Source organism: Phocoena phocoena, chromosome 20 (genome assembly GCF_963924675.1).
Source record: "Phocoena phocoena chromosome 20, mPhoPho1.1, whole genome shotgun sequence".
NCBI lineage: Eukaryota > Metazoa > Chordata > Mammalia > Artiodactyla > Phocoenidae > Phocoena > Phocoena phocoena.
This window is the reverse complement of record NC_089238.1, coordinates 45,029,117-45,051,420: the sequence shown is the minus strand read 5'-3', so window position 1 is coordinate 45,051,420 and position 22,304 is coordinate 45,029,117. Positions and strand designations below refer to the sequence as shown.

The 22,304-nt window shown below is 40.1% G+C and overlaps 1 protein-coding gene across 2 annotated transcripts in view; it reads right to left on the bottom strand.

The window, feature by feature from the left end:
* PHLPP2 (PH domain and leucine rich repeat protein phosphatase 2) overlaps positions 1-22,304 on the bottom strand; it is a 68,905-nt gene that overhangs the window by 19,541 nt on the left and 27,060 nt on the right. For both annotated transcript variants that reach the window (XM_065898624.1, XM_065898625.1), the window contains 7 exons: positions 18,279-18,469; positions 12,635-12,760; positions 10,791-10,945; positions 8,881-9,027; positions 8,272-8,502; positions 6,821-7,023; positions 1,838-1,898 (listed from right to left, as the gene is read on the bottom strand). In XM_065898624.1, coding sequence (XP_065754696.1) covers positions 1,838-1,898; positions 6,821-7,023; positions 8,272-8,502; positions 8,881-9,027; positions 10,791-10,945; positions 12,635-12,760; positions 18,279-18,469 — 1,114 coding nt within the window. The remainder of the gene's footprint in view (positions 1-1,837; positions 1,899-6,820; positions 7,024-8,271; positions 8,503-8,880; positions 9,028-10,790; positions 10,946-12,634; positions 12,761-18,278; positions 18,470-22,304) is intronic.

The following is a 22,304-nucleotide window of genomic DNA, read 5'->3' as shown; positions in this document are numbered from 1 at the left end:
ATTTGGACAAAAAGGGATGAGAGGGATAAGGGAACAGACAATAACTAGAGGGGTTGCAAGATAAAGGGAACATTTTTTGTTTGTTAAGACAGGAGCTATGAGTGTGCGTAGAGACCAAGGAAAAGAAAAACACCAGGGCTTCCCTGGTGGCTCAGTGGTTGAGAGTCCGCCTGCCGATGCAGGGGACACGGGTTCGTGCCCTGGTCCGGGAAGATCCCACATGCCGCGGAGCGGCTGGGCCCATGAGCCATGGCCGCTGAGTCTGCGCGTCCGGAGCCTGTGCTCCGCAACGGGAGAGGCCACGGCAGTGAGAGGCCCGCGTACCGCAAAAAAAAAAAGAAAAAGAAAAACACCGAACACGCGTGAGAGGAGGAGGAGGAGGAGGATGACTAACAGAGCAAGGTCCAGAGCAGTGGGAGTGCACGGGATCAAAGGCACAGATGGCTGGACTGGCCTTGAACAGAGGAAAGAAGCAGAGAACGGATATGAATCTACATGAATTTACGCAAAGGGGTAGGAAGCTGAGAGAGATCACCCATGATGACCTCTATTTTCCCAGTCAAGTGGGAAACTGAGCCCTGGAGCCAAGGAGATGAGGGGCAGTGGGGCTGAGAGAAGCCAAGCAATTTGGAACAGATGTCAGGACACTCGAAGGAGCTGACGGCAGAAGAGACTCCAGATGAGGCTGGAAACTAAATACATGATCTTCTTCAGTAATGATCAAGCTCAGTGGGGAAGGTCAATCTTAGTCTTGATCCATGTTGGGGTTTTGATGGGAAGATATGACAGAAAGAAATGGATGGAAGGGAATCTAGAACAATAGCTTAATAATAATGATGATAAAGTAACAACAACAAAAAGAAACCTGGCTATCACAGCTAATATTTCTTGAGAGACTCATTTTATGCCAGGCACTATGCTACATATTTTGCGTTTACTGCCTCCTTTAATCTTTTTTTTTTTTTTTTTTTTTTTTTTTGCGGTACGCGGGCCTCTCACTGTTGTGGTCTCTCCCGTTGCAGAGCAAAGGCTCCGGACGCACAGACTCAGCGGCCATGGCTCACGGGCCCAGCCGCTCCACGGCATGTGGGATCTTCCTGGACCAGGGCACGAACCCCTGTCCCCTGCATCGGCAGGCGGACTCTCAACCACTGCGCCACCAGGGGAGCCCTCCTTTAATCTTTATGAAAACCCTGAGCATATAGGACTCTGTCCACGGCCCCTTGTACCTGCTTCTAGCACTCTATACTCACAGCACTTATGATGCTGCCCTCTTACTGCTTATCTGATGGTCAAACTCTCCACTAGACTGTAAAACTCAGCCAGTGACTCCTGAATGCCTAACACAGTATTAAAAATGAATGAAGGAAAGAAAGCAAACTTCATTTACATTTGTTCTTGACCACCAACAGAAGAAATAAAATCCTGAATATAATTAATATCTCTCTGAAAATCAGATTAACATGGGTCACAAGAGTATCAAAAAAATAAGAGAACAACGTTTTAAGTCACTAAAAACCAAGAATTATCTGATTCCAATTGGAAAAAGAAAATCACTGCCATGGAGGGGAAAGAGATCTTTGTTTACAACTCATGCTAAATCCACAAACTTTAACAACGAGTAATTCAGAGGCACCTTCCTGTTTCAAGAGGACCTTACTTTATCTAAATAGCATGGCCATTAAACTTATTCCTTCACTCAACCTTTGCTCTTCTCCTGGTTATCCAAATATTTCAATGTATTAGCATTTCTTGTACCTCAAAACTGTCAAAGTGCCCACAGACATCTCTTAAATACAGGAATCAAGCAAGCACCACCCTCATGAGACACACTCACCGGCAGAGTTCTAGAGAAGTGAGCAGACTGGGTACTGGATAGACATTCACTGCTGTCAGCCCTAATCAGAAAACAGATTGGTGTTAGTGACGTTCTCCAAAGAAGAATGTAACTGAGAGTAAACAAGGGGGAAAGCTAATGAAAATTGATGTCACCTACTGACATGAACTAAAGATGAAATCCAGTGGGTATCGCAAAGCACCGAGCTGATCTCCCTGTGCTACACTGCTGCTTCCCACTAGCTACTTTTAATTAATTAATTAATTAATTTTTGGCTGTGTTCGTTCTTCGTTGCTGCATTCAGGCTTTCTCTGGTTGTGGTGAGCGGGAGCTACTCTTCATTGTGGTGTGTGGGCTTCTTATTGAGGTGGCTTCTCTTGTTGCAGAGCACAGGCTCTAGGTGCACGGGCTTCAGTAGTTGTGGCACGTGGGCTCAGTAGTTGTGGCTCGTGGGCTGTAGAGTGCAGGCTCAATGGTTGTGGCACACGGGCATAGTTGCTCCGCAGCATGTGGGATCTTCTCGGACCAGGGCTCGAACCCATGTCCCCTTCATTGGCAGGTGGATTCTTAACCACTGGGCCACCAGGGAAGCCCATTCCACTAGCTACTTTACATTCGGTAGTGTATATATGTTGATGCTACTCTCACTTCGTCCCAGCTCAAGAGAGAAGGGATCTGGGGACGTGTGTATGCATGTGGCTGATTCACTTTGGTGTACAACAGAAACTAACACAGTATTGTGAAGCAATTATACTCCACTAAAGATCTATTAAAATTAAAAAAAAACAGTGGGTAACTCACATTGACTAACTTTATTAAACTGCTTGGTCCCCATTTGAAAACCAAATACAACAACTAATTGGAGGATTTTGGGTACTGCAATGGAGTCACACTGGATCAGGCAGCTGTTAAATGTTAATAATAATTGCTTAGCTTATTAACCTTAAAAATGAATAACTGAATTTTCCCTGGCAACATTTTAATTTTTTTTTTTTTTGCGGTACGCGGGCCTCTCACTGTTGTAGCCTCTCCCGTTGCGCAGCACAGGCTCCGGACGCGCAGGTTCAGCGGCCATGGCTCACGGGACCAGCCGTTCCACGGCATGTGGGATCTTCCTGGACCGGGGCACGAACCCGTGTCCCCTGCATTGGCAGGCGGACTCTCAACCACTGCGCCACCAGGGAAGCCCAACATCTTAATTTTTAATTAAAGCAAAACAAATAAAGAAAAGTACAGTAACCTTAAATGTATAGATCAATGAATTTTTACAAAAGAACACACTGGTATAACCAGTAGGCAGATCAAGAAACAGAGCAGTACCAGCTGCCCGGAAACTTCCCCTCATCCCCCCTCCCTCTAGTCACTACCCCACATACAGATTACTTTTACCTATTTATATAAATATACACATCATTATATATAATTTTTTTGTCTGGCTTCATCGTTGAACATTGTGCTTGTGAGATATTTGTTCATATTAGTGAATATGGTTGTTGTTCATCCATTCTCATGGCTGTATAAAATTTTTCCTGGGAATACACCACAATTTATTTACCCACTGTAGAGTTGATGGGCATTTTAAGTCTTGTCTAGCTGGGGGTTACTATGAATAGTGCCTCTGTGAACATTTTGTCCACGTCTTTTGTGGACTAACATAAGCATTTATGTTGAATACAAGCTTAGGAGAGGAACTGCTGAGTGCAGTGGGTGCATATGTGTGACTTCAGGAGATACTACCATGCAGTTTTCCAAAGTGGTTGCAACAATTTACATGCCCAACAACCGGCACTGGTATTTTCAGCCTTTTTTATTCTAGTCATTCTGGTAGGTGTGCAGTGGTGTCACAGTGAGATTCCAATTTGCATATCCCTGATGACCCTGGTGTGATGGCACTTCCCTATGCTAACTGGCCATTTGGAAAGATTCTTTTGTGAAGCTGAAAGCTGAGTTCTTTACTTTTGAGGTGTCAAAACTTCAAGTGTTGATGTGAATTCTTCCAGGTTGTACAATTTAAGGATGCTGTGAACAGAACAAGCCCCATTAACAGTACTGTGACAGAATCTACTAAGAAGGCCTACATGTATGTCAATGGGTCTTCTCCCAGAGGGCCAGTCATTCAGAGTCTCTAGATACTTTAAGAATACACATTAGGCCTGATAATAAGTATTTCCAGGACAAAAGAACTACTACCATCTCACAACATGTATAAACAGCACGACTCAACAAACAGCCCTAACAATTAATCTAAGCTACAATTTGAAGCTTCTATAACATGATAAAAGGCAATGAAAAGAGAAGTCTTAACTCTCTTTTATCCTAATAATATATTTTAGCGATACAGAAAAGGGAATAAAGTAATGAATATTCTTTCACCCATCACCTAGCTTTTAACAAATCGTGACATTCTGCCTTATATGCTTCAGCCTCTTTAAGAATTAAAACGCTGCACATACCAAGAGGCAAACACCATCTGGAATATGATTTTTATCGTTCCCATGGATTCTTTCATACTGTCATGGCACACTTAGAGCTAAGCAGACAACATTTTTATGTGTTTTAAAATTTTATATAACTATCATAGTGTACTCAACCACTGACTCCTGAATACCTAACATAGTGTTAAAAATAAGAAAGCAAACCTCATTTATGTTTATTCTTGACCACCAGTCGAAGTAATAAAATCCTGAATATAATTAATCTCTCCAAAAATCAGACCAATAGGGGTCACAAGAGTATCAAAAAGGGGAACAAAATTTTAAAAAGTCAGAAAAACCAAGAATTATCTGATTACAATTGGCCAAAAGGAAATAACACCAGGGAGGGCTAACAGATCTTGGTATCTCATTCTAAATCCATAGGCTTTTTTTTGGTTTTGTTTTTTAAATAAATTTATTTATTTATTTTTGGCTGCACTGGGTCTTCATTGCTGTATGCGGGCTTTCTCTAGTTGCGGCGAGCAGGGGGCTATTCTTCGCTGCGGTGTGCGAGCTTCTCACTGCGGTGGCTTCTCTTTGTTATGGAGTTCGGGCTCTAGGTGCACAGGCTTCAGTAGTTGTGGCACGTGGGTTCAGCAGCTGTGGCTCGTAGGCTCTAGAGCTCAGGCTCAGTAGTTGTGGCACACAGGCTTAGTTGCTCCATGGCATGTGGATTCTTAACCACTGCACCACCAGGGAAGTCCAATCCACAGGCTTTTAGAATGAGTAATTCATAGGTACCTTTCTGTTTCAAGAGGACCATTCTTTTCACTGCTGGATATCAAAATATGCACTCTTTTTTTGCTCAAAAGATTTCTGAGATTTATCCATACTAATACACAAAGCTCTAGTACATTCATTTCCATTGCTGTGCAATATTCTATTATATAAATTTATCATTGCTTTGTTTACCCATTTTCCTATTTATAGTCATATTTTTAGTTTTTTTCACTATAACATACAACGCTGTGATAAACATTCTAGGACACATCTCCTATGTGAGTGTCTGGGAGATATTCCAAGCAGGGAAGCTGCTAGAACACGGGCTCTGTGTATCTTTGTCTTCTCTGACACCATCATGCTGCTCTCCATGTTGGCTTTACCAACTCCCCCTGGCAGCGTCTGAGAGGTACTGCTTCTCCACATCTTCAGTAAGCACTTAGTGTTATTATTTTTATTTGATGAGTATAAAATGGTATTATCTAAATTTGCATTTCTTTGACTGATACTTAGTGAAGTTAAACATCTTTTCCTTTACTTCCTTAAACACAGAAAAAGTAGTTACAGTTGACCCTTGAACAATGTGGGGGTTATGGGCACTGACCCTCTGTGCGGTTGAAAATCTGCATATAACTTTATATATATATATGTAAATACTACAATACTACACCATCTGTGGTTGGTTGAATCTACAGATATGGAATCATGGATACAGAGGGCTAACTGTAAAGTTATACTCCCACTTTTGACTGTTTAGAGGATTGGTGCCTCTAAACCCTGCATTATTCAAGGGTCAAATGTATTTGCTATTGAAAAAAATCCACGTTTAAGTGGACCTGTGCAGGGAATCCCCTGGCCGTCCAGTGGTTAGGACTTAGTGCTTTCACTGCTGTGGCCCGGGTTCGATCCGTGGTTGGGGAACGAAGACCTTGCAAGCCGCACAGTGTGGCCAAAACAAAACAAAACAAAGCAAAGAAAACTGTGCAGCTCAAACCCATGTTGTTCAAGGGTCAACTGTATAATTTCTTTGGTAAAGAAGAACTCTCTATAAACAGAAGGGCCTCAACAAATACGTGGCCTTTTACATTGAAAAATATTCCTGGGGCAAACAAATCACTATTGAAATGAAGGGCTTCTCATTCTGGAACTGAGGCAGCACAAGGTTTTAGACTAGAGATTGGCAAACTTTTTCTGTAAAGGGCTAAATATTTAGTAATATTTTGGCCTTTGTGGGCCACGTGGTCTCTCTTAAAACTACTCAATTTTGCCACTGTAGCATGAGAGTGGTTAATATGTAGACAAATGAATGTGGGGGTGTGCCCATCAAACTTTATTCACTTAAATTTGAATTTCATATAACTTTCCCATGTCAAAATTATTCTTCCTTTGATTTTTTAAAAATCTAACCATTAAAAAATGTAAAAACCCATTCCATGTGAGCCATACAAAAACAGATGGTAGGCCAGATTTAGCCCCTGGGCTGTAGCTGGACAACCCTTGTTTTAGACCATCACTGATACTCTCTTTTGAACGTGCTTGCCCACCCTCCTGACTTCCTGTCATTTTGCAGAATGCCTCTTATTATTATGTTCACTTAGTGAATCTCAAATTGTCCTGCAATGTCTTTTTATGCATATCTCAACCACTGAAGTGTTGACGGCAAACTTAAAGCTAGGTCTCAGTGAACCTCAAACTCCGCTTCGCAGAGTATCTGAGGAACACCCCAGATGCCATTGTTCTTGGAAAGCTTGGACAAGAGGAAATACAGGAGACTGGGTAGAGAACTCACTGTTCGAATTGGCGTAGAGAGTTCGAAGGGAGAAGCCACTGAGCGTCAGCTCCCTCAGCTGGTTCCGCTCACAATGCAGCTGCTCCAAGTTGCACAAGGAGCTAAGATCTAAGTCAGTCAGCTGATTGTCCCGCAGATCCATGTGGGTGATGTACTTATTTCCCTCCAGATTCTCAATAACCATGGTTTTCAGATGGTTCATCCTTAATATTCAGAAATAAGAAAATCATTAGAAATAAATTTTACTAAATGTGCTGACCAAAAGAAAAATAGAAGTATGATCCTTTTTCCTCTTTCCTAAACAGCATAAGAATTTCACTACTTGCCTCATTTTGCAAGGTACTAAGTAAATAACCACAGATAGCTGTACCTTGAGCTCTTTGTTTATAAACTAAGTTAGAGACAATCCAGATTGGCAAATACATGTACAAATTAAATAAAGAGAAAGGAAAGGGGACCATGCCCACGAAGAGTTTAAAACTTGCACCCAAATACCAAGTACATTAGGTAGGGATGAAGGAATAGGACAAAGGAACAAGAAGATGAACATAACTTGTCGGGTTAGGAGTAGCAAGGCATTCACGGAGTAAGTACCAGGTAAGAGCAAGAGGAAGCAGTCATACTTCCTCTCACTGCTCTGCCTACTCTCTCTAGTGCTAAGATTCCCATTACCTCAATTAACGAAGAGGAAAATACTCTGTATCAATATGGAATAGTTCAAGGGCAAATTATAGAAAATGACTTCTTTGTTCTCTTCTATATAAGTATCTGATTTAATGCATGCAGGCCTGTTCATTTTCCTGCATTTCAATAAATTTTTCTGTTACTATGTCTTTATAAGGGACATCGATGACTTAGTGTAAATGACAGAACATCCAGTATGCGTGTTTTACTAGCTTCCTTTAGGAAAAGATTATAAATAAATAATAAATAATATATTTTAAAAGGGAATAAAACTCTTATTAAAAATTGTTAGTAGTAAAACTGTTAACATTTTAATTATAATACAATAGATATCAAGAAGCAACCCAATGATTCAATAGAAAAATGGTCAAGTTTATGGAAAAATACAAACTACCAATAAGTATACAAAAAGACACTCAGCTCACTCACCATAAATGCTGATTAAAACAATGAAATACTATTTTCTACCTACTACATTGACAAGGAAGAACACTGCTAAAATCCAACGTGATAGGAATGTGATGACATCGGAGTTCTCATAAAACATTGCTGGGAGGGTAAGTCAGAACAACCTTTGTCTCTACCACATGGTACACCTACCTCATTCATAATCTCTCTGCCATTGAATGAAAAATGAAGCTTAACTACAGCTTTGAAAACATACAGTGTTCTAAAATCCTAATGTTTTAAAAAGTCTTCATAAAAAGAAAACGTAAAGGTCTATTACAGGTCAGGCGAAAGGAAGGCACGGTGAAGAATGACCTCACCTCAAATCCACATGTTTGACGTGGCTCATACAGTTCAGCACCTCCAGTTTCAGCACTTCCAGTTGGTTTCCTGCCATAACCACTTTATCTAACATAGTGAGTTTCTCATAAACCTTGGGAATTTGACTAAAGTTGTTGAAGGAAATACCCAGGGAGGAAAGCTGTTGCAGATTTCCCAATTCTTCAGGTAAAGTAGTCAGAAAGTTGCCATCAAGACAGAGGGTTTGAAGACTGCAGGAAGGAAACAAAACTTGATGAAAAGTTTTAACTGGAATGGATAGAACTAGAATTATGGATTTTGACTTGTCATTAACTTATTATGAATCCAATAATGATAAAATGCCCTAGGTCTATCTAAATAGAGTCTTACTAAGATAACTGAAATACAGCTGGTCCCTCTAACATCAAGGGTAATCAGAGCCTCTGCTGTTAAAACTGAGGGACTAGTTACTTCTGTAGGCAAGTAGCTGCTGCTGACCAGAATCCTCATAATTACATGATTTATTTCACTGCAAGAGCTCATGGAACTACCTTCATTCCAAATGCCAGACAAGTTCCTTACTCTGCAAACACAGGAAAAGACAAATCTAGTAAAAGTCAGATACTTACTTCAGCAGATTGCCAATCTGACTCGGCAGGTCGTGGAATCCATTACAAGAAAGGTTGAGCTCGGTCAGGGTAGAAATTTCACATAACAATACAGGAAATGACCCAAGCTTATTATGGGACAAGTTCAGGCCCTTAAGCTGAGAAAATCTAAAAAGCAAAGGCATATTATAGTACTGAATGAAAAAGTGATCTATTTTAAATGTCCATCAAAGAATTTGTTCTGCAAATATTTACTGAGCACTCAGTATGTGCCGAACGTTATGTGTCGCATAGACACTAAGATAACTAATACCCAGTGCAAGCTGTTGAGAAAACCAGGTCTGGTGCGACAGGAGTTGTTCTCTCTTCTCCTTAAAAATGCAGAAAATCTTGAAAAGCTCATATTGGTACAATTATCTTCTATCAAAGTGAATCAATCATTATTGATATGCTTCAAATCTTTTCCTTTATTAAATTTCTATGTGCGATATACGAAAGCCTTAACAATAATTAATCAACCTATGGACACAGGAATAGCTAACAAACCTTCAGATCAAGTCCCATTATAAGCAATTTCTTTTTTTGTACTGAAACTATGCTGGCTCAAAAGTCACTTGAAATGAATGGGCCAGTTAGAGCTTAAAAATATGTAGGTGATACTGAGTTTTACTGTAATGTGATGATATACAACATGAACTAACTTTTAATGCTTCAATTTTTTTTTGTAGCAGTATCTATATAATGTCTCACTGAGAGATAGTATCATCATAAATTGGATCCACTCCTGTAAGTCTACTTAGAAGTATTATACTTCATTACTGTACTATTACAAGACGGTAAGGCTGAGGTGGTGTTCTCCACGATGATGAACTATATCATCTGCTTCTAGATTTGAATCCTTGGTACCTCTCTCTAATGTTCCTCTTCCAAAATTTCAGCTTGAGTACTGATTGTTCCTTCAGCTTGGCACCTTGACTTCCAAATTGCTAATCCAGCCCTCAAACTAGATTAACCCTCTTTTCATAGAAACAGAAGGAAATACTAGAAACCCACTTCCTTAAAATTATAGCTTTTTATTTTTAAATATCAATATTATTAAAATAATTATTTCATTACTAAATATAGGCTTATATTTGAAAACCTTTGCAAAACATTTCAGATGAGGTAAAAATCATGCTTTCTGAAAATTATTCTAGAAATATTAGTTACTAAGTATATAAAGTATGTCATTTCAATGTGCATTTATCTTTTTAATCACCATATAATTTGAACACTTTAATTTCCAATTTCTCTCCTCCCCACAAGAAGCCCAGACAATTACTTACACCATATATTTATTCACTTCCGTCCATTTTTAAAGGGAGGAAGGAGATGAAATGGGTGGAGGGTGGAAATGGGGAATATATTCTAACAAAGGAGATGGGAAAATATATGGGTCATTGCCCCTTAGGACTGAAATGGTTCCTGTATTAGAAGAGAGAGGTTTCATAGCTGACAAAAGACTTCAGAGTTGGCAGTAGCAGGTGCAAAGGAAAGATAAAAGCCCTAACCTTGGAGTGGAATTCTTGAAATCTGGCCTATTTCCTTTAAGTCAGTTAAGTTTGAAACTTCTGATTCAAAAACTTCCCATATACAGAATCTCTCGATTTACCCTGGAGGCAGATCACGCATTGCTGTCAATGACATACAGAAAAGGATTATCCAAACCAAGGGCAGCTCAATGTTGCCTCCGTAACAGAAACTGTGCATCTACCTTCTCTTGTACAGAGGGGAGAAGGGGAGTGGGAAAATTGTTAATAACAATTCTTACTTCCTCTTCAAAATGGAGGGGAAGTTTTCAAATATATATATGATGGTAAACATGCTTGCTTATAGGTACTGATTACAATTCAGTTTTAGTAAGCTAGTCTGGAAACCTATGCCCCACATACTTGTAGAAAGTGTCAAGGCCCCCTGGTCTTTCTAATTGCATGAAGTTGTGTCGCAAGTTGAGGTAGGTGATATCTTGACTGTAGAAGAGATGCTCAGGAACCTCCTCAAGGCTGTGACACGAGAGGTCCACGGTACTGATACGCTGGGACACCACCTGGACAAGGTCAAAGAGAAGAGCCATCTGAGCCAGCCCCAAATGTTTCCCACCCAGCAGAGGACGGAACGGCATTGACACAAAAAGGCACCGATTAAAAAGATGGGAGGGACTTCCCTGGTGGCGCAGTGGTTAAGAATCCACCTGCCAATGCAGGGAATACGGGTTCAAGCCCTGGTCCGGGAAGAAGCCCTTAGACCACGTAACAACTAAGCCCCGTGCACCACAACTACTGAGCCTGCACTCTAGAGCCAGCGAGCCATAACTACCGAGTCTGTGTGCCACAATTACTAAAGCCCGCGTGCCTAGAGCCCGTGCTCCGCAACAAGAGAAGCCACTGCAACGAGAAGCCTGCGCACTGCAATGAAGAGTAGCCCTCGGTCGCCCACACACAGCAATGAAGACCCATCGCAGCCAAAAATAAACAAATAAATAAATGTATTTATTTATTAAAAAAAGTAAGATGGGAAAGAAAAGAAAGGTCATGAGATCCGATTATTCATTTATAAGAAACAGTTAATTTTTACTTTTTCCTAAAACGATGAGATGCTTGAAAAACAGAAAGGTATAAGCTGTAAAGTGTCTACAAGTAAAAGGTAAAAAAAAAAATACAAATCATAAAGATGGGAAGTTAACAGTTCATGCAGGAAGTTAGGATGATTCAAAGTAACTGTACAAAACTTTAGGAGGGAGTGTGATACTGAAAGACACAGCCTTTTGCAGCCACACAAGCCCTGTTCCTTACTTGTGCAATTTCTTCATCTGTCACGAGGAAAATTAAATAACCAAGCACACAGCACCACTGCTTAGCATGCAAAAGGTGCTCAAAAAATATTAATTTCTCTTTACAAGGGCAGAAGAATGAAATAGCTATTTAAAATTGAAACTAGTTTTATTCAAAGATTTTATACCACCACAAGTACAGAAAATCCAATAAAGCCAAAACAAGATTTATATTACTATAATAGTAGGCTAATACAACATGGACTGTGAAAATGGGTCTAAAACAAACAAAATATCACTGCAAAAGTCATTCATGTTTTGATGGCATGTCATTATACTGAAACAATCCTTCATGAAGCTATTTAGCTCCATAAAGAAAAATGCGTTTAAATTCTGAAAAGATGGCTAGGAAAACAAGAGAATTTGGAAAATGAAATACAATTTTAGAGCACTTCATCTTTAAAGGCTAGGAAAGCAGAAATTATGCTAAAAAGCCAATTATCCTCAGCATACAGGAATAATGGTTTGTGACAGGATCACAGGCCATGTCCCATCAATAAGTTCAAATTTAAAGTGGTTCATCAAAGCTGTGCTAAACACATACAGATGCACTAGGCTACGAGTTAGGGAACAGCTCCATCTATCATTGACCACTATGGTCGAGGGAGAGTCATTTGAATTTCATTGTGTCTCAAATCCTTCAAGGCCCTACCTTTTTCACAGAGATGGTATAAAGGTAAATGCACCTGAAAACACTTTTGTAAGCATTCTGTACTATGCAAATATAAATAATAAGTTAAGGATCTGGGAGAATTCCATTTCATTCACTATGTACTCAGAAAGGCCTAGAGTGATGTGCATAAGAATTATAATTTGATCTCTTGGGAGTAAGTTCAGTTTCAAAATACACTTCTGTTGGGTTTCTCTGCTCTTATCTCCACATCAGGACATCTGACAGCTTATCACCTTGGATGATTGCCGCTGCCATCTCTGGTACTCAGCCAAAGTCTCAAAGCTGACGTGATAGGTCTGAGCTTGGGCTCCAGCTGAGCTGAATGCAAGGCAGTACTGACGTCGCTTCACTTCTTCTACCTGAAGAAGAGAAGGGGAGAAAACCGGAACCAATTAAAGTAAACAATCCCAATCAAAAATCAAAGGACAATAACAAGACAAACAACTCAATTTTTTAAAATAGGCAAAAGATCTGAACAGATATTTCTCCAAAGAAGACAGAGGAATGGCCAATAAGCAGACGATATGATGTTCTACATCATTAGTTATTAGAAAAATGCAAGTCAAAACCACGAAGTACCATGTCACATTCACTAGGATGGCTAAAATAAAAAACACAGATACTAACAAGTGTTAGGTAACAAGCATTAGCAAGCATACAGAGAAACTGGAACCCTCATACACTGCTGTGGGAATGTAAAATGGTGCAGCCACTTTGGAAAACAGCCTGGCAGTTCCTCAAAAGCAACCATGCGACGCAGCAATTCCATTCCTGGTATATACCCAAGAAAAGACGTATCCACACAAAAATTTGTATGTGAATTATTAGCAGCATTATTCATAATAGTCAAAAAGTGGACATACCCTCAATGTTCATCAACAGGTAAATGTATAAACAAAATGTAGTACATCCATACAATGGAATACTACTCAGCCGTAAATGGGAATAAAATATTGATACACACTAAAACATGCATGAACCTTGAAAACGTTATATTAAGAGAAAGAAGTCAGTCACAAAGAACCATATATTATATGATTCCATTTATATGAAATGTCCAGAATCAGTAAATCTATAGAGACAGAAAGTAGATTAATGGGTGCCTGGGGCTAGAGAAGGAATGGGGAGATGACGGCTAAGTAGTGCAGGGTTTCTTTTCAAAGGGTCATGAAAGTATTCTAAAATCGATTATGGTGATAGTTGTACAACTCTGTGAATATACTAAAAGTCACTGAATTGTACACTTTAAATGGATTAATTGTACACTATATGAATCCTGTCTCATAAAGCTGTTTAAAAAAAAACAAAGGGGGAATTCCCTAGTGGTCCAGTGGTTAAGACTCCACGCTTCTTCCACTGCAGGGGGGCACGGGTTCGATCCCTGGTCAGGGAACTAAGATCCCGCATGCCGCAGAGTGCGGCCAAAAAAAAGAGAAAAAACCAAAGGAATACTTATTTAACAGATATGTTGAAGAAGTAGGATTCATAGGGCATAGCCATAAGTAAATTTATTTACTACTCTTTAAATCACAAAACAATCTCAGTTTGATAATTATCTGCTGAATGAATACTATTTACTATTGTGGGTGCTGGGGACATAACAGGAGAAAAAATTAACAAACCCTCTGGCCTCAATGGAGTTTATATATCAAAATGGTGACATGAGAGCTTCCCTGGTGGCACAGTGGTTAAGAATCCGCCTGCCAGTGCAAGGGACACAGGTTCGAGCCCTGGTCCGGGAAGATCCCACATGTTGTAGAGCAACTAAGCCCATGCACCACAACTACTGAGCCTGAGCTCTAGAGCCCGCAAGCCACAACTGCTGAGCCCATGTGCCACGCACCTAGAGCCTGTGCTCCACAACAAGAGAAGCCACCACAACTAGAGAAAGCCCGCGCGCAGCAACGAAGACCCAATGCAGCCACAAATAAATAAATAAATAAATAATGGTGACATGATATAGCATAATATGCTAAAATACAGAATGAGTAACATGAAGAAAAATAAAGCAGGGTACAGGCTTGGAGGGGAACAGGGTAGGTGATCTGAGTTATGAATAGGACAGTCAAGGAAGGACTCACTGAGGAGGGAACATGTGAGCAAAGACCCCACAAGTCTTTTATTTTATTCAGGAGCAAGGTGTGGAAACCTCCTGGGGAAGGAGCATTCCCAGCTTAGCAACAGTCAGTATAAGTCCCGGTAATGCAAGAATGCATGCCTGTTTCAGAACAGGAGAGTCTGCAGGCCCACATGATAAAAGCCAAAGTTTCCACTTCAAGGGTAAGACTGCTCCAACCCTTTCCCCACCACTGCGACACACTGGAGGTAGCTGCCTGCCTGCAAGGGGTACCTTGGCCTACTTTTTGGACTCACCTCCCCCCTTACTTACTAGGTGCTGGGATAGAAGCCATTTCTGACTCCCTCCATCATTGAAGTGGGGCAGGAGGAAGGACAGGGAAGACACAAGCCCAAAGCTTCTTACTAGACTAGTAGAGTCATAACCTAACTTCACACTCTCTGGGCCTACCAGATTTTAAAGGGGATGATCTTCCTCAGTAGGTCCTTTTGAGGGTTCTTTGGATACCTGGTCCCCCCAATCCAACCAATGATGGCTTCTCACGTACAGATCCCTTGACCAGGCTAATGCATGCTATTCTAGCAGGTGACCACTCCCTCCTCAGACCTGAAGGAATCTGGTGGTCCACTGACAGCCCACCCTCCAGTGAAGTCTGTTTGCCCCTCCAGGTGGCCCCACTGGACATATTCTAAGAGAATCCACCCACCTACCCAATGGTTCCTGCTCTCTCTCAACCCATCTGGGTCACATACTAACCCAAAGAGTACACAGTGATCCCAACACATGAGTTAGGCGCTTTGCTCTATCACCAAAGCAGCCGGCAGCTTATCTTTCGTCCTCAAGACTTCCTGGTTAGGAGGCAGGACACCAGCGCACTACGTCCCCCTCACTGCAGGGGACCCATATCAGGCTCTCTTGGGTCCTTTTGAAACCTCTTTCACTAGGCTTGAGGAAAGAGGCAGAAACCTCCCTCAGTACCATTTGGGGTGGTGGCAGGGATTCACTGCACAACAGCTCTCTTCAACAACCCAACCTATATAGCTTTGATGAGGATGAAGTTTTTTTATAGTTATGGAACCACTTACATCTTTGTCTGACATCTCACTTTAGTATGTCATAGCTACTGAATCTTGGTGAGTCAGCTGGAAACTTCCAAGTTATACTCATAAATCACTTATCCCAAAACTGCATCACACTTTCCTTACTGAACACACTACCACATCTTGAATACTGTTCAGGATAGTTTGAGCTTTAGTTGTTTAAATTTATATTTAAAATATTAAAAATTTTAAACGTTTTTACAATCAATATTAAATTTACTACCATATTTTGTCAGTGTCTGCGCTCATCATCTATTTATCTCATGCCTTCCCTTTGAATTTACTTTCCTTTGTTGTTTTATTTCTTTTTTTTTGTTTTTTGGAGGGGTGTTGTTTTTTAATTTTTTTAAATGAAATTCATGTCCACTCTTTTATTTATTTTTGGCTGCATTGGGCCTTCATTGCTGCACGTGGGCTTTCCTTAGTTGCAGTGAGCAGGGGCTACTCTTCGTTCTGGTGCACAGGCTTCTCACTGCAGTGGCTTCTCTTGTTGCGGAGCACGGGCTCTAGGTGCGCGGGCTTCAGCAGTTGTGGTGCACGGGCTTAGTTGCTCTACGGCATGTGGGATCTTCCCAGACCAGGGCTTGAACCTGTGTCCTCTGCATTGGCAGGTGGATTCTTAACTACTGCGCCACCAGGGAAGTACCAGTCTTTTTTTCTTTTTTTGGCTGCACCGCGGCAGTGAAAGCACCCAGTCCTAACCACTGGACCGCCAGGGAACTCCCTCATTAGTCTTTATACGTCTGAAAATGTCCTATTTTGCCTTGACTTTTGTAAAGTAATTCAGCTGGATATAGACTACAGGTTGACATTTATTTTCTCTCAGCAATTTTGCAAATAGTCTTCTACACATATTGTTGATGAAAAGAAAGCTGCTGTCAGCCTGTCAATTCTTTGCAGGTAACCTTTTCTTTCTGGAAGCTTCTGTGATTTGCTCCTTCATGTTCTGCCAACATGTCTACGTGTCAACTTATTTTTATTTATCCTGTTCAGTACCCAGTGTCTTTTCAATATGAACACTCATGTCTGTCTTTATTTCTAGAAAAATCTCAACCATTATTTCTTCAGATATTGCTTATCCATTCTCCTTTACTCTCCTCTCTGGAACTGCTATTAGATGTATACTGGACCCTCCCTTATGGGCTCTCTTATACGTTTTATCTGTGAAATTCTTCAGTACGTTCGTTGGTTCATTACATTCAGCTGTGAAGTAGTGACTTAAAAACACAGCATCAGTCCAGGAGTGCTACAGCAGCTCTGCCCTGCCACCAGGGGCCCAGGCGCCTCCTGCTTTCCATAAGGCCACACTCAGCAAATGCCTGCAGTTTCCAGCCACCATATGACTGCTCCATCTCCAATACCAAGAGACTATGTTCCATAAAGGAAGGAAACGCAGGGCAAAGGGTCAAGCCATCCACGTCTCTCCCACTTTAAAGGCCTTTCCCAAAAGTCCCACCTGCAAACTTCTGTTTATATTTATTAGCCACCACTAGCTACAAGGGAGGCTGGGGAGTTTTTGATCTTGGTCACATCACCACCCTGAACACAATTCTATTCTACTAGTGAGGGAAGAGAGAGACCGTACAAGAATTACGTAAATGGGAGGTTTGTTTTTCTTTCTCTTTCTTGCTCTGTTTCCCACTTCCTCTCCGCCAATCCTCCAACCTTGTCCTCACTCACCTTCTCCCTTTGGAGAAATTTCACTTACTTTCTTCACTATCCTTCAGCCCCCAATAATAGAACCAGGTCTCATATTGGTAGTAGTGGGTTCCTGCTCCATGGATGGTACTGGAGTGACACACATTCATTTATTAGGCCAGGTGGGGCTTGTTCATTTCCTAGTCACAGGGCATACAACTGGGTCCACCCATTTGTTTAGAACCGCAGCCAGGAACAAGCCTTGGTTCCAGTCAGTGGTTTACAGAAGTTTTTTGTTTGGGTTTTTGTTTTTTTCCAGCTTTTTATCAGGAACAAAGAATACCACTCATTTCCTAGCTTCCAGCAATAAGCTTGGGCCAGGTCCCCCATCATAACCAGAGTACTTTTAGACCCAGATACTTATAGGAGCTAAACCCCTAGGCTGCCACCTTTCAGACCCAGAGCCCAGTAGGCCCTCACCACTTACATTTCTATTCCACATTCCTAAGTCCAGCTATGTGGAACTGCCTTTCCTATGATGGGGAATTCTCTAGTACAGATGCAAGAAATGGCAGGTTTCTCTGGCTGCTGGGTAGGAGCTTATGACCACTCCAGACTCTGAATTTCAGTCTAACGGGGGAAAAAGAGAAACAGGAAAGAATCTATTTTGGAGGGGATGCTAACAGCTACTTCTAGTTTACAAAGGCAGCTTCTAGTGGTAGCATCCTCTGTCTACTCTTGGTGGTACCAATGAGAGAGCATTTAGTGCCTAGCAGTGGACGCAGGGGTTTCTCCAACAGACGGGTCCTGCAGCAGAATTTGGGGCATGGATAGTCTTTGGACCTCCCAGGGAGTCTGTGATGTACATTAACTTGTTTTATGCTTAAATTAGCCTGAGTGGTTTTGTTTAAAACTAAGAACACAAAAACTTTGTGACATAATCTTTAATAATGCTCATATTGGTTTATTTGAAAAGATGTGGAAAAAGCTCTGAAAAGCATATGTGATATTTTTTTAATTAAGATGATTAGAGGAAGAATAATTCATCTTTGTGAGTCTTACCTTTCCCCCAACCAGAGGCAAAATGTGCATCTTTCCAGTCTGACAATCCTTCACTGAGGAAACGATGAGGCAGGTGCCACAGAGAACAACCAGGCGTTCAGCCCACTTATGCAGCTGGGTCTTTCCCTTTCGTACATTATAGATGCCAGACAGAAGGATTCGATCCAGATGATCCATCTGGCATGGTTTTTCTGAAAAGAAAAGAGTACTTCAAAAGCCACCATTAAAGTAGCATAAAAATAATGAAAGGGAAAAAGAAAGTATTACACGTCAACATTCAGCAACCCTAGTATAGATTTAAGTAACCAAGCAATATAAGTATTACAAAATAAGCTCTCAGTCTTAAAATGTTGTCCATCCCTAAGTTATATAATGGGAGCACTACAAATTGTGGTCTAGGGAACAACATGTTATTTTGGATGCCATTGTTAATCCTTCTTCCAACAGTCATATCTCCCATGTACACAAAGACAGACAGAATGACAGAGTGGTTAAGATCATGGACTTGGGAGTCAGACACTCAAACCTGAGTTTGAATCTTGGTTCTGCCACTCACTTTGTTTCATTGAACTAGATAATCTCACTGACCTTGACTTTCCTCATTTATAGAGTTTGGATCTTAATACTATCTACCTTCACATGGTTCTTATAAAAAATTAAGATAATGAATGTAAAATACTAAGCATAGTTTTAGATACAAAACAAGTATGGAATAAGTGACAGCCACTATTGTGCTTAGTCTATTCTAGAATGAAGAAATGAACAACTAGTTCTGTACACAGAACCCCCTAAGGGTTAGGGTTGGGGTTAGGTTTAGGGTTAGGGAACGGGGACGGTTTAGGGTACTGCTGCTGTTTGTGAAGAAAAGCTTTCGGCTGATATTTCAGTCAACTATCCCAATCATGGTGGCAGAAGCAATACATGCATGCAAGAGCTTCTCTATTTTTTGCCACCCTTTAGAAATCTTTATATGACTGAGGTATAGTGAACAAAACAGAGAATTATGACAGAAGAGATGTTCTTGGTTAAAGCACTACTAGAAACAGACAGTAACTCTACAAAGAAATGAACAGGATCAGCAACAGTACGAGGCTGTGCAAACACCAATAAACGGGGAACTGAGAAAACTGGGTTGTACTCAGTATTATTACATAATTGATTATGGAACCCTGAGCATTGCTTTGCCCTATTAACTATGTTTTTCCCATATAAAAAAAACGAAGAAATGGGCTAGCTTACTTCAAAGCTTTTAAAACTTTGTATGTTAACACCAGATGTATGGAAGAGTCATTTCTCCTTCTATTCTAGGCCAATCCTTTCATCTCTTTTCTAAATTCCACCTTCCTTGGGGAGTTTGGTTCTTCATTCTTCTCACTCTTCAACTCCACCCTCCCTATTGTTTCTATCAAAGCTACAAAAGCACTCAAGTTTTCCCCCATTCCTTCTCATTCTCAACAGAATTCCTTTAGTTGAGGGATTCTCTAATTCCTATGTGCCCAAGAATTATCTAAGAATTAGTTTAAAATGCAGAACACCAAGACCTACCCACAGAGAGTCTAATTCAGAGGGTCTGGGATGGAACATAGGAAAATGTATTTTTAACAAGTATCCCAAGTAATTTAAATGCAGATGGCCCACAAACGATATTTTAAGAAACTATAAGTTTAACCTTTTGAGGCTCTTTTCTTCTCATTTGTGCTTCTATATTAGCTATCTCTGTTACCTCACCTTTTTATTTACTCAATTTACTTCAATCTGGCCTCCACTTCCCAAAAACTACACTATTCATATGTTGATAAGGGCTTTCAAATTTCTATCTCCCGCCCCAATCTTCCCTTAGTTCTGATCTCATATATCCAATTGCCTGCTAGACATGTCCAACAGATGTCCCCATTCACCTCAAATTTACAGATTCATAGACTCATAGACACAGAAGACAAACTTACGGTTGCCAAAGGGGAAAAGGGCAGGGGGGGGATAAATTTGGAATTTGGGGTTAACAGATCCAGACCACTGCATATAAAATAGATAAACAACAAGGACCTACTGTATAGAAAAGGGAACTATATTCAATATCTTATAAGAATCTGTAGTGGAAAAGTACCTGAGGGGAGTTCCCTGGTGGGCTAGTGGTTAAGATTTGGCTCTTTCACTGCCATGGCCACAGGGTTCACTCCCTGGTCAAGGAACTGAGATCCCACAAGCCACGTGGCACGGCACCCCCCACCACCACCAAAATAAGTATCTCAAAAAGAATACACACACACACACACACATAAAACTGAATCACTTTGCTGTAAACCTGAAACATTGTAAATCAACTATACTTCAAAAACATAAAATTTTACAGATACAAAACCAGTATCAAAACCTGGTGTGAGTCTGAAAAGAAAGTAAAACTATCTCTATTTGAAAATAATATGATCTTGTATATAGAAAATTACCTTCCTAGGTAAGCCACACCAAAAAAACACTATTATAACTAACAAATGAGTTCAGAAAGGTTGCAGGATACAAGATTTTTAAAGCACCAGTTGTATTTCTATGCACTAGAAATAAACAATTCAAAAGTGAAATTAAGAAATCAATTGCATTTATAATAGCATCAAAAAGAATAAAATGAAAATACTACAAAACTTGTATACTGAAAATATAAAACATAGTTGTAAGAAATTATAAAAGACATAAATGAATGGAAAGACAGCCAGTGTCCCTGGGTTGAAAGACTTAATATTGTTAAGATGGCAAAACCCCCCAAATTGATTTACAGATTTAATGCAATCCCTATCAAAATTCTAGATAACTTCATGACAGAAACTGACAAACTGATCCAAAAATTCCCATAGAATGCAATGGACTCAGAACAGCTTGAACAGTTGAAAACAGGCTTTTCAACTCAAAACAATCTTGAAAAAGAAAAACAAAATTGGAGGACTCATATTTCCCAATTTCAAGACGTACTACAAAGTAAGGAGCTGGCATATAAAGTGCAGTTCTGATATAAGGATAGACATAAAGCAATAGAATAGAGAGTTCACCAAAAAACCCCTACTTTATGGACAACTCGTTTTTGACAAGGGTGCCAAGATAATTCAATGGGGAAGGAACAGTCTTGTCAACAAATGGTGCTGGGAATTCTGGATATCCACATGCTAAGGAAAGAAGTTGAATCCCTAACCTCACACCATATACAAAAATTAATTCAAAATGGATTATAGACCTAAATGTAAGAATGAAAACTATAAAACTTTAAAAGAAAAGATAGGAATAAATCTTGTAAATTTAGAATAGGCAATGGTTTCTTAGATATTGACATAAAAAGCACAAGTGACGAAAAAGAAAATACAGATAAACTGGACTTTGAAAATAAAAGGCTGTGTGCTTCAACAGACACCATCAAGAAAGTGAAAAGAAGACTCACAAAACAGGAGAGAATATTTGCAAATCATATACCTAATAAGAGACTTGTATCCAAAATAAAGAACTATTACAATTCAGCAATAAAAAGACAAATAATCCCATTAAAAATTGGGCAAAGGATTTGAACAGGTACTTCCCCAAAGAAGATATACAAAAGACCGACAAGCACATGAAAAGATGCTCAACCTCATTAGTTATTAGATAAATGTAAACGAAAACTACGAGATACCAGTTCACACCCACTAGGATGACTATAATCAAAAAAGACAAACAATAACAAGTGTTGGTGGGAATGTAAAGAAATTAGAACCCTTCATGGTTGGGGGGATTATGAAATGGTGCGATCACTTTGGAAATCAGTCTGACAGTTCCTTAAAGCTTAAACATAGTGTCACCATATAATCTAGCAATTCTACTCCTACATCTACATCCAAGGGAACTAAAAACATATGTCCACACAAAAACTTGTACATGAATGTTCACAGTAGCATTATTCATAATAGCCAAAAAGAGGAAACGACACAAATGTCCATCAACTGATGAGTGGATAAACAGAATGTGGTATATGCATACAATGGAATATTATTCAGCCATGAAAAGAAATTA